We start from the raw sequence: 13565 nt of genomic DNA on the forward strand, positions 1-13565 counted from the left end.
CCGACCATCCAACGCAGTTTTTCTGTGGCAGAATGGCATGACTGGGCGAAATGACGTTACCCTGCATTGCTTTGCCTTTTGGCCACTAGGGGCACGCGTGCTGTCAGAGCCAAGTGCTAGTGCCCGGTGGGCTCAATGACTGCAGGACAACAGCGATTGCTCATGACAGAGTGAGAACAGTGATGTATGTGTGTAAACACAAAATACCAGTTCTCTTGGGGGAGAAGATACTGATCGTGTGTTCATACTAAGTATGAACACTGATCTCTCTCTTCCCCTAGTATTAGGGTGTTAGGATAAAAAATATATATAATGTTTGGGGGTTCTAATTAGAGGGAAGAAGATGGCAATGAACATAGTGAAAAATTACATTAGAAATGCTGTTTAACTTGTAATGCTTAACTTGTAATACCAACGGCCACCACCAGATGGCGCCAGATTACACATCTGGTGGTAATAACTTGTAATACCAACGGCTCACCACCAGATGGCTCCAGCTCCCAAAAAAAAAACAATTTTTTTATTTTTTTTTGCCCCCCTTCCAAGCCAAGTCACCAGGACCCTATTTCTAGTCGCCATGGCGACCTGGCGCCCGGGGTTTGTTGAGCCCTGCCTTATAGTACATTTTAGGATGTACCACTCACACTCTCTCTCTCTCTCTCTCTCTCTCTCTCTCTCTCTCTCTCTCTCTCTCTCTTTGTTCCTCTTTTCTTTCCCTTTTAGCTCTCTCTATGCCAATTTCTTGTTTGTTATCCCCATACCTCTCTAGACATCTTTCTTGTTCTTTCTCTTATTCTTTCTCTCCCTTTTTCTTTGTTCCTCCCCCTCTTTTCCTCTCCCTTCCATGTAGTCTCTATTTTTATTCCTTCTCTTACTCCCTGGTGGGGAGTATGGGATCAGTGGCAGTGATGGCAGGGAGTTGGGATCAGCCAACTTAGGTGCTCTTGATCAAGGTCATATGCTGATCTGAGAACTGTAGTGGGGACTTTTAAGGGCAACTCTAATCACAGGTAGTGTTACTCAGTGTGTCTCCGACTTTGTGGTTTCTCGTAGCAGTGACGCCTATGCTGAAATCAGCAGATAGGGTCTCCTCCAGCCCCTCCCACTTCACATTCCTCACCAGTCAGCTGACCTCTAGTCCCTGCCCCCCAGCTATGCCGTGAAATGAAGGGGCGGTTGTGAAGAGGCTGAGTGGGTGGTCGCAGGCTTCAGGAACAACCTAGGTTTTGGGGACCTCTGGCAAATCCTCATTTGACCCCCAAGGGGGTCCTGACCCCCAGGTTGAGAACCACTGCCCTAGTAAGTCCCATCCCCCCTACAGTTAGTACAGTGAGGTTGTAAACCTTCGTGTTTTTTCACCTTAATGCATCCTATGCATTAAGGTGATAAAACAACTTGCAGTCACCGGCCCCCCTGAGCCCCGAATCTCCATGGGCGCGATCCCGCGTTGCTTTCCCCCTGGTCTCGTCGGCTCCTCATTGGATAGATTGATAGCAGTGCAGCCATTGGCTCCCGCTGCTGTCAATCAAATCCAATGATGCGACTGCCGGGGGCGGGGCTGAGTCATACAATTGGCGTCTATGGAGGCCGATTGTATGGCACAGGAGCGTGCCCACCACTTTTGGAGAGAACTTCCCAGAGGGGGTTAGCTCTTGCGGGTAGGAGCCGTGAGAGACGCTGTGGGACCCCAGAAGAGGACGATCGGGGCCACTCTGTGCAAAACGAACTGCACAGTGGAGGTAAGTATGACATGTTATTTTTTTTTATAAAAAATAAACCTTTACAACCCCTTTTTTAAGGGGCAAATCCTTTTGGGGCTGAAGTGGTTAAGAATCCTTTTTTTTTTTCACATTCGTAATTCACGTTGGAGCATGTTCATACCTGCCTTTCTTGTTGGCCTTTTTATGAATGGAAAGTTGAGGAAAAGACATTTGTAGGAAAATGATAACCATTCACAAATCTTAGAAGGCTTTTTTTTTTTTTCCTGCAGACTTCCATTATGTATGAGAGAAATGAACAGCATTTTAAGCTATTGTTGATCAGCTAAAATGTGGTGTGCATTCCATATGAAAGACTTCACAGTGCATTAGAGCCTTTACAGTCTGTCAGCAGATTAGTGTTACATATGTAGGGTCGTGTGCATACATTTTAAGTCATTTTGAAGCTGAACTCCAGAGAACAATGAGGGTTAAATTATTGTTTACATCTATTAACTGCTTCAGCCCCGCAAGATTTTACCCCCTTCCTGACCAGAGCACTTTTTACAATTTGGGACTGCGTCGCTTTAACTGACAATTGTGCGGTCGTGCGACTTTGTAGCCAAACAAAACTTGCGTCCTTTTTTTCCCACAAATCGAGCTTTCTTTTGGTATTTGGTCACCTCTGCGGTTTTTATTTTTTGCGCTATAAACAAAAGAAAAACAAAATTTTTGAAAAAAACACTATTTTTGCTATAATAATAATAATAATATACTTTTTGCTATAATAAAAAAAAAATCCTCAGTTTAGGTCGATTATATAATGTTCTACATATTTTTGGTAAAAAGTAATGGCTGAGATCAGTGATTTTTACGGGACTGCATCATTATGGCGGACACATCGGACACTTTTGACACTATTTTGGGACCATTGACAATTTTACACCAATTAGTGCTATAAAAATGCACTGGTTACTGTAAAAAAGTTACTGGCATGGAAGGGGTTAACGGGGCGATCAAGGGGTTAATTGTGTTCTCTCTGCATGTTCTAACTGAGGGGTGGGTGGGACTGACTAGGGGAAATGACAGATCGCTGTTCATACATACCGTATTTTCCGGCGTATAAGACGACCCCCTATTTTCCCAGGAAAAATGTTGGTTTTGGGATATACTCGCCGTATAAGACTACCCCCTTCCTACTAGTCTTTCTGGAAGCTGAGGGGGTAGCCAGAACAACCGCTGACAGAAACAGGCTTTTTTCAAGCCTCACTATGCCATTACATGCCCCCACTGTGCCATTACATGCCCCCACTGTGCCATTACATGCCCCCACTGTGCCATTACATGCCCCCACTGTGCCATTACATGCCCCCACTGTGCCATTACATGCCCCCACTGTGCCATTGCATGCCCCCACTGTGCCATGACTTGCCCCCACTGTGCCATGACTTGCCCCCACTGTGCCATGACTTGCCCCCACTGTGCCATCACATTACTTGCCCCCACTGTGCCATCACATTACTTGCCCCCACTGTGCCATCACATTACTTGCCCCCACAGTGCCATCATTTGCCCCCACAGTGCCATCACTTGCCCCCACTTCCCCCCCCCCACTGTGCCATCACTCACGTTTTGCAGGCCGGTGACAGTCTCCGTCTGCTGCGAGCGTCCATGATTTCAAAGCCGCGCCGTCTTCTCAGCGTGTCCTGTGATTGGCGGAACACAAATTTTCCCAGTAGCGCCTCTGTTCTGTGTTCCACCAATCACGGATGCCTTCTCATCTCGTCCGAGGATGAGAAGGCATCCGTGATAGGCGGAACAGAGGCGCTGCTGGGAAGATTTGTGTAACGCCTATCACAGGACACGCTGAGAAGACGGCGCGGCTTTGAAATCATGAACGATCGCAGCTGCACGGAGACCGTACCCGGCGTATAAGACGACCCCCGACTTTGGATGCATTTTTTTGCATCCAAAAAGTCGTCTTATACGCCGGAAAATACGGTAGTATGAACATACGATTAGTAATTTCTTCCCTGTGAGAACCGTGATCTGTGTGTTTACACACACAGATCCTGGTTCTCACTGTGTCATGAGCGATCGCGGGTGCCAAGCGGTCATCGGTCATATTACAGGGATGGAGAGGCGATTTTGATAGTCATATTACAGGGATGGAGAGGCGATTTTTGATATGTTTATATATTTACCCTTTTGCGTCTTTTCCAATGCTTCTCACTACCACACCATTCTTAGGTGGAGGCGGGGACACATACCCCTAGTCACCTGTCCTCCATCTACTCATTAGTATTTGTATGCCTCTGTTGAGGAAACTATATCAGTTTAGTTAGGATTACAGATACACAGAGAGCCGTGAAGAGACCTGTAGCTTATCCATGCATTTGCAAATGTGTGCAACCAATCCTCTGCTTTTAACATACAAGTTAGACAGTTGAATTTGGCTTGCTGTTTGGGTGGTAAGTTTGAGCTTGGTTATTACGCATTTATTACTTTACTACTGTTTGCATCAAATCGCATCTCATTTAAAGTCCCAACTTCTTCTATTTTTCCATTTTCGGGGATGGAGGCATGTGTCTATATGCCTCATTCAAAGTCCCAAACCATGTTCTATGTCAGTGGTCATCGCCTTAGGCTGCTTTCACACGATCACCTCTATAGAGTGGCAGATTTAAACTGACTTGCGTCCTTTTATGCCCACATATCTCCAATCCGATCTGCTTAAAAAAAACAGAAGGGAATATGTCCCCTTCTGTCTGGGTGGATCGGAGGGCCCATAGAGTAGAACGGGCTGCTTCTGCATATGCAGAGTGGACACAGACCTGTCATCTGCCCGCTCTGCTCGTTGTGGGCCACGACCAGCCAAGTCGCTAAAGTGGCCCTCGCTCTTTAAAAGGTTGGGCATCCCTGATCTAAGGCCTGTTGAACTGCGTGTTTTTTTGTTTTGTTTTACATGCACTTTTAAATATGTATATATATATTTTTGTATTATAGTTAGTAATTATTTTTAATACAATCCTTTTAAAACCCACATGAACAATATGTGCAATACACATATCATTTAAAAAAATACATGATAAAAGCGATAGTCCTAGATATCCTAAAGGAAAAGATGTTGCAGACATGAAATGACACGTGGATGTTAAGCTGAAGAAAAATTCTGAGTGCAACACACATTGTTAGCCTGAAGGTAAATAGAGCATACAATGTGTTTTATCTTTACATTGGTGAGTATTGCAGCACATGGGAGAATATGGGAAAGAAAAGCACAGTAAAGAACAAAACCTTAACAGCATGTGAGTATTTACTTAATTTTCATGGCAATGATCTATAGTGACTTTGTGTGCATGTCTTTTCTGTGTGTACGATAGATGATAATCTTTACCTCTCCCATTACAATGGCTGAGCTGTCTCTGCTAATCAACATAGGGAAACTATCATTCCAAGATGGCCCGGATAGGGCACATGTCAAATTATCTCCTGCTTTAAATACATAATTTTATGAAAAGCTTTTATTGGGCTGTGGATGTTGTAGAATGGATTATGTGCCACTGTAATGGTTTCTATCTCTAAACAAAGTATTAGAAGGTCATTGTTGTCACAGCCCAGAGGGCTTCGTGGTCTGTTTTCTGCTGGAGATAATTGGGTGTTTTGCAGACTCTTTTCCATTTACAATAGATTTCTGCATTAGATTGAGACACTCCGGTTTATTAGCTGTTGGTTTTGGATTCATTAGTGTGTTTGCCTTTTTTGTAAGAGTTGCTTTAAAACTAGCAAAAAACAACTGCTTTTAAGATCATGTTGGATTGGTTACTGGAATGTTTTTCATTTAACTGTTACTTGTAATGATTGCGTTTTTTTGGATATTCCTAAAAGGAAAGGAACACTTACATTGTGTGTTTTTTTCCGTTTTTACTATGCCAAGCAAAAATCAATAGATTTTTTTGATCCTCTCTACAGCACTGGTTTCTCTCATCAGCAGCACAATGTACAGTATTTATATAGATCCTGGGATGATATGAACATTCTTCTGTAATGACAATGACCTTTTTCTTCTGCATTTCAGTCAAATGCTGATTTGCGGTGTTGCTAGGTAAGATAGATAGGTGTGTGTGTGTATGTATATATATGTATATATGTGTGTGTGTGTGTGTGTGTGTGTGTATATATATATATATATATATATATATATATATATATATATATATATATATATATATGTGTGTGTATATATATATATATATATATATACAAATTTTTTTTTTTTTTTTTTTTTGCCATAGAGAGGTCTGAGCATTTTAGAAGATATTTTGTATAACAATGCACTTTATTTTCACTGCTTTTGTATTTGTAACTTTGCCAGAAATATAACATAGCATTGTTGATACTGTTCCTGCGGGAAGCTCGAAACCAGTGTACATGGATGAAAGTAAGGCCAAGAACTGCCCTGGGTAGATTTTACTCTCTAGTGTCTATATTATTGGTGGGACAGTAGACTTAAAGTGTTACTAAACACACAACCGTAAAATCAGTCGGTATATGCAGTAAATAATTCTTGTTATACTCGCTATCTAACCAAAGTAATCCTGCACACTGTGTAAAAAGGCTGTTTGATCTGGTCTTCTGAGCCTCCCCTTCTTCCACTGTCCCCAATCCATCCTTTGATGGTACAGAGCCTGGGGGCACTCTGCACTTGCTTAGTTTGGTGTGTATTGCTGTAGAGTTGTTGTTTCATTTTTTTTTCCAATAAATTTGATTTTACAGATGTACAAGAAGTCATAAACCGTGAAATATGTTGAACAGATTGTAGAACAAAAGTTTCAGAGACAGATATTACAACATATGACAAACAAAATAGTAACACATTAATTACAGATATAGTCATGACTTTAATCACTAAAGTAGTCCATTTGTCTAGTTCAGGGATATGCAAATAGCGGACCTCCAGCTGTTGCAAAACTACAAGTCCCATCATGCCTGAGTCTCTGGGAGTTATTCTTGAGTCATTCTTGTGGCTGTCAGAGTCTTGCTATGCCTCATGGGAATTGTAGTTCTCAACAGCTGGAGGTCCACTAATTGCATATCCCTGGTCTAGTTCCTACCAGATGTAGGTGAGTGTAATTGAAATATTCAGAGCCCGAGGTGGAGAATAGAAAGCATCTCTTAAGATGCAGGGTTGGGGGGTGTTTGTGGGTCGGGATCTCAGGTGTGGTTTAGTCTATACCGACAAAGGCCAGCCTCAGACCCATTCACCCCTAAAGGGAACTAGCTGTGAATTGGTGGTGGCCAAGGGTGGTTTTAAATGTATTCTGAACCTGTGTGGTATGGTATAGTAGGGTGTATTGGTGAGCCCTTGTAGGGTAGTTGGCTGCCCACATTGAGTGGAAATGTAACTCCAGTGTCCGTTCAGGAGTGTGCGTTTAAGAGTGTGAATCAAGAAGTGTCAAAGGTTCAGTCCGCGCATTCAACTTATTTTGTGGTTCTGTACAAACTAGTGGGTGTAAGGGGCATGATGAATAGGAGGATCGGCGGGGGTTTTGGTGTTCTAACTGGTTTTGGAGTTTTTCAAGCAGGAGAGGAAGAGCTATGGGTTGGAGTGGTGTGCTTTGTAGTTTCTCTGTAATGTATCCAGCATGCCAAAGTATCACTAAATTTCGTTGGTTTGTCTGAGTTATTATTTATTTTAGTGGTGCACTGAAATTTCGGCCATTGAAACCTATCTGCCGAAAACTATGTTTTCGGCATGTGGCCCAAAGAAGAAAAGGTGCCGCTAATGGAGCTGAAAAGGGGGCGGTTCGCCCCAGTTGCTGCACATTGAGGGGGGTGTCATCCTGGCGGCTTAGTCAGAGTCCTCCCCTCCCTCTGTCCTTTTATGCAAAGCATCAGTCTCCCTGTGTCACGGAGCCGAGTTGTCCAGGCGGCTGCAGTAAGAATGTCTCGCCTCCTGTGAAGAGGGCACACTGATCCATTGCCGGGAAATTAAATCACTGTGATGTGTATCACAGAAGGTGGGATATGGCCGCCAGGCCCAGGAAATTCAAATCCGTGACACAGCGCGAGATCTCCACTCTGATCTGGGCACTGGTGAGGCTCCATCGATCTCTTGTATCATGTCTGCAGTCTCTAACCATCTCCTGTATGATGTCTGAGGTGCACCAATAAGAAATGTTGCTAATGCTATTAGCAATTTGTTTAAGCAAGAGATTGCAGACATGATACAAGAGATGGTTAGAGCCTGCAGACTACATTTTTCTTGGACTAAAGGTGCCAATTATGCCCAACAATAGATTCATAATAATTAAAATTGATATTAAAAAGTCCAATAAAATGTTTATATATAAAAATATACATTTTTAAAAAAAAATGTTTTTTCCATTTTCGGCACCAACATTTCCATTCGGTGCATCTCTAATTAATTAACTAACTAATTAATTAATTTATTTATTTATTTATTTTTGGGAGGGTGCATGTGATCGGCACAGGGCCAAGACAGAGGGCAGTCCGAGGAGAATGAATACTACTCCTATTAGTTTTAACCAGACACTGATGAAAGTCACAAGACTGCTATATACTGCTCATGAGAAAAGATATTTAGCAGTTTATATTTACTAAAATAATTGCTTTTCTGTGTACTGTGTGAGACCAGATCTAGTGAATGCATGGTCAAAAATATAGTTCTGTCTGGCAAAATCTCTAGTACTTAAAGTTGTGGCCTGTTATTGTTTTTGTGACCTTTGGACACATCAGGTAGCTAGTTATTTTTTGGATATATTTTAATGAAAAAACATTGGCTGCTATTAAACCGGGAATGTAAAAAAATTGTTTTGTTTTTTTTCTCACGCAGACTTCCTGGTCCTTTTTTATTCAGTTCAAATACTTAAATATTATATAATATATGAGAGCCCTAAAAAAAAAAAAAAAAAAGTCCAGTTATCCATCAAGGCTACACTTCTTTGCTTAATTTTACAGTTGAATATATCATGTTCAGTTATTTTTTATTAGGGTTTCAATGCAAAAACAAAAGAAAAAGGAAGACGCCACAATACAGGGTGTATCAGAACTACAATAAACGGCGTATATATTATTTATCTCTCATGAGGTTTCATCCATTCCAGAGCCGAAATAATTGTTTTGATTGGTCAAAGGACAAATCGCAATCATCTCAAATTCAGATCCCGTTCATTGAAGTCGCATGGAAGTCAGATGAAGAAATCGCAAAAGTCAGTTTGGAAGTCGTGCAACTTTCATGTCGGTGTGAAAATAGCCTCAACCTTTTTGTCAAATCTAGTACAACTGACGAGATATCTACCTGTATAGTACAGACAGGGTAATTATGGGAAATACAGCTTCATAGTCCCCTCATAACAAAGAGGACGAAGTACAATTTTTTTTCCTGCTGGGAGTTCCAGAAAAGATCATCTAAAAATGTTAGTGGTTGTAAACCTAGAAAAGAAAATCGATTCTGCTCCTTTAAAGCATGAATGACAGAACAGTGCTTGTGCTGTGTAATTTTGCCCTTTGTATCATGTAAAATACCTGGTTGCTCCTGCCAGGTGCTGTTCTCACCTCCTGTAAACTGACCATGTTTATCATGGCTGTTGAGCCCTGATACCATGGTCAGTTTATATGCTTCTGTCAGCATGCTGTCTCCTTGCTCCCTCTCTCCTTCCCTCCCTGCATGTCAACTACTGACAGTGCCGATCTGCTCCCCTTCCCCTCCTGCTGCTATCATAACTTTATGTTGTTGCTTCTATCCCCTGTGTTACATTACATTATGTGCCCAGTGTATGTGTTTTTTTTTTTTTTTTAAATATGCTACTGCATACCTTTTTCATAGCGGCGCTCATGTGACTGCCCGCTACTCTCCTCCCCTTCTCCCGTCTGATGTCAGCGGGGGATTCTCTGCCCCTCCCGCTCTAGTTATCAGATCGGGAGAGGAGAACAGTGGGCAGTCACGCGAGTGCTGAGCGGCCCTATGAATTAAGGTGTGTGTGTGTGTGTGTGTGTGTGTGTGTATATATTAGAGGTCGACCGATATGGGTTTTTCTCTGGCCAATCCCAATATTTAGAAATCGCGGCGGCTGATGGCCGATTATATGATACCGATTTTTTTGGGCCGATATGGTAGGCCGAAAAGTGGAAGTTCCATTATTACTCTGCTAAGTAATAAGTGATGCAGAAAATTTCTTACATTTAAACATTTGTTTTAAACACAAGCAGCCCCCAATCAGTGCACTTGTATGTTATAATTAAAGCGTATTTTTTTTTAAAAAAAAAAGCGTTTGAAAGAACGCTGCACAAATACTGTGTGACATAAAATATTGCAACAATCGCTATTTTATTTCCTAGGGTCTCTGCTAAAAAATATATATATAATGTTTGGGGGTTCCAAATGATTTTCTAGCAGAAAATACAGGATTTTTACTTGTAAGCAACAAGTGTCAAAAAAAGATTTAGGGCCAGATTCACAGAACAAATACGCCGGAGTATCTACTGATACTCCGGCGTATTTTCAAATTTGCCGCGTCGTATCTTATTTGTGATTCACAAACAAGATACAACGGCATTTGACTAAGATCCGACAGGCTTACGGCTTCGTACGCCTTTGGATCTTAGGCTGCAATACTTCGGCCTCCGCTGGGTGGAGTTCGCGTAGTTTTCCAGCGTCGGTATGCAAATTAGCTTTTACGGCGATCCACGAAGCTACTTACGCCGTTTTTTCCCGTCGCAAAGTTAAGCAATCTTTTTCATGGCTTAACTTTACACCAGCCATGTTAAAGTATGGATGTTACGCACGTCGCCATTCACAAACACGTCGGGGTGCCATAATTTTGCGCAAAGCACGCTGGGAAATTTACTAACGGAGCATGCACAGAACGTTCGGCGCGGGAGCGCGCCTAATTTAAATTGTACACGCCCCATTTGAATTAGGCGGGCTTGCGCCGGACGTCTTTACGTTACTCCGCCGCAAGTTTATACTCAAGTGCTTTGTGAATCAAGCACTTACGAGAAAAACTTGCGGCGGTGTAACGTAAAGACGATACGCTACGCCGTCGCATTTGTACCTGAATCTGGCCCCTAGTCTTTAAATGGTTAAACTGAGAACTTCTACACAGGAGTTCATACCTTTTTGAAGTTTAAACATTGTATCTCTTTTCTATGACTTGGCAGGGTGCCCAGGAGGGAGAAGTCGCTTCCACGAAACTTCTCAGGCAACTTGCATTGACTTCTATTACAGAAGCTTTTTAGCAAGTGCTGCTGTTGATGAAGTTTAATCGGCTTTTTTTTACAGCAAAATTGTCCGATGCCGATTTAATTAAAAACCGCCAAATATCGGCCGGCTGATATATTGGTCGACTTCTAGTGTGAGTATAATATATATATATATATATATATATATATATATATATATATATATATATATATATATATATATATATATATATATATATATATATATATATATATTATATATATATATATATATATATTATATATATATATATATATATTATATATATATATATATATATATATATATATATATATATATATATAATTTTAAGCGCATACACTGGGTACATCATTTATTGTAACACGGGACTGTAGCAATAACACACAGTGACTTTACAACCACTTGAGGCTGCAAAATTTAAATCTAAGTTTTGCAATGTAAATGGGGACATTTAACAGATATAAACTAATTTTGGATGCAAAGGTGGAACAACGCCTTAAAATGAGACAGGTGGTGGTACAAATATAAATATGATGGGTGAACTAGAAAACATGCACTGTTGGGGGTCCCTGAGTACAACGATAAAACCTATTCATTTCAGTTCCATAAAGTTGTGAGCAGTATTTTAGACTGTGCTTTGTATAACCCACTGTGCAATCCTGCATACAAATTACTGGCTGTGACAATTAATGGTACGCTGAGCATGAGCAGAACTGTACTCACTGTAAACACTGAAACGGTAATGGTTCTTTTTGGTGCTTACTCATGGAGCACAGACTTCTGAACTAAACTTTAAAATCTGCTTTCAAAATTTCATACTCCATGTAACTGCAATAAAATAACTGATATGCAAATACTTTTATAATGCAAGACTTTTTTATTAAAGCAAAATGCCAGCCAAAAGAGCTAAATGCACAGTTTATCATGCAGTTATACAGTATATTGTAACGTTAAGACATTCATGACTTGCATGCCACTTCTCAGTATAGCCAGAGGTTGATGCCACTATCAAGAGCCTGCAGCTCTGTATCTTCCTTTTGCTTGTTTGTCCAATAAGCAGGCTGGAAGTGAGCAAGTTACAAACTGTTTCCTACTTCGCAGGGTACAAGAACATATTCATTGGTTTTGGACCTCTGCAAAGAGATCACCGTTTTCACTGGGAGTGAGGATGCTTTTTGCAGCATTCTGACAGCAAAGGGGCATTTCCACACAGGCTTCGGCTGCTTTCTAAAGAAAACAAACTGCAAAGCTTGGCCTATACTAGTAAAATTATGTGTATGTCATTTTGTTCAGGAAAGTCCACGCATTTCAAAATCGAAGGTTAAAACGATACAACATTTTGAGGTATTTTTGAACTACATTTATCAATTCATTAAATGCTTTGAGAATTTTCATATGAGTATACTTTTCAAAAATCTAGTTGTGTTAGTGGTCTTGCCCACGTTTGATTGGCTTCTGGTCCAGGGTCTTTGGCCTACTGCAGACATTATTTCATGTGATGGTCCGAAAGGATGCCTGGCTGACTTATACGTTGCTCTATACCAGGCCTTTTCGCACCCCAGTAGAAATTGGCCCCATACCTTTTTATCTCTGCTAAGCGAACCATTGCCCATGCCTGGTAGACTCCATCTGTTGCTTTCCAGGGCGTGGGAACCAGGATGACTATAGATGTTAATGAGCATTTGGTCTGCATGGCTGGCGTCCCAGAAGGAAGCCTCTTCTAAAGATGATGCACAAGGAAGCCTGCAAACAGTTTGCTGAAGACAAGCCGACTAAGGACATGGATTACTGGAACCATGTCCTGTGGTCTGATGAGACCAAGATGAACTTATTTGGTTCAGATGGTTTCAAGCATGTGTGGCGGCAACCAGGTGAGGAGTAAAAACATTCAAACATGATGGTGGGAGTGCCATGGTCTGGTGTTGTATGAGTGCTGCCAGCACTGGGGAGCATCAGTTCATTGAGGGAACCATGAATGCCAACATGTACTGTGACATACTGAAGCAGAGCATGATCCCCTCCCTTCGGAGACTGCCTTGCTAAAGAAGCTGAGGGTAAAGGTGATGGACTGGCCAAGCATGTCTCCAGACCTAAACCCTAATGAGCCTCTGTGGGGCATTCTGAATGGAAGGTGGAATAGCGCAAGGTCTCTTACATCCACCAGCTCCATGATGCCATCATGGAGGAGTGGAAGAGTGTCATTTCTACAGTGTTGTCACATAAAAAGATATAATAAAATATTTACAAAAAAATGTGAGGGGTGGTAACTCATGTTTGTGAGATACGGTGTGTGTATGTACACTTTTTATTTTTTTATTTAATTTTTTACTATGTATATATCTTTTTCCACTATCCGTTGCATATAAGTGAATGTTAGACTGCATTTTGGACTTGGCTAGGGCCGAAACAAATAATCGATTATGAAATAAATCGATTACTATTTTCATAATAGATTAATCGGCCAGTAACATACTGGGTTTAAAAAAATTTAAATAGTCCCTTTTATAGTACAAAAAAAAGCAAATAATCACTACTGTTAATATTATATTAATTAATACGGAAAATCTTTGTACATTCGCTGAATGAAAGAATGTTGTTTGAAATTTTCATTTGCTTTTAAC

At 41.2% G+C, this 13565-nt stretch overlaps 1 protein-coding gene across 14 annotated transcripts in view; it reads left to right on the top strand.

Annotated features, from left to right (window-relative positions):
* Positions 1 to 13565, top strand: part of GRIP1 (glutamate receptor interacting protein 1) — a 713137-nt gene that overhangs the window by 279701 nt on the left and 419871 nt on the right. The window contains exon 1 of one of the 14 annotated variants that reach the window (XM_040344058.1): positions 4747 to 5005. The exons of the other annotated variants lie outside the window; for them this stretch is intronic. Coding sequence (XP_040199992.1) covers positions 4963 to 5005 — 43 coding nt within the window. The 5' untranslated portion in view covers positions 4747 to 4962. Of the gene's footprint in view, positions 1 to 4746; positions 5006 to 13565 lie in introns of those variants that run through there. 14 annotated transcript variants of the gene reach the window in all.

This window comes from Rana temporaria, chromosome 3 (assembly GCF_905171775.1).
Source record: "Rana temporaria chromosome 3, aRanTem1.1, whole genome shotgun sequence".
Taxonomy (NCBI): Eukaryota; Metazoa; Chordata; class Amphibia; order Anura; family Ranidae; genus Rana; species Rana temporaria.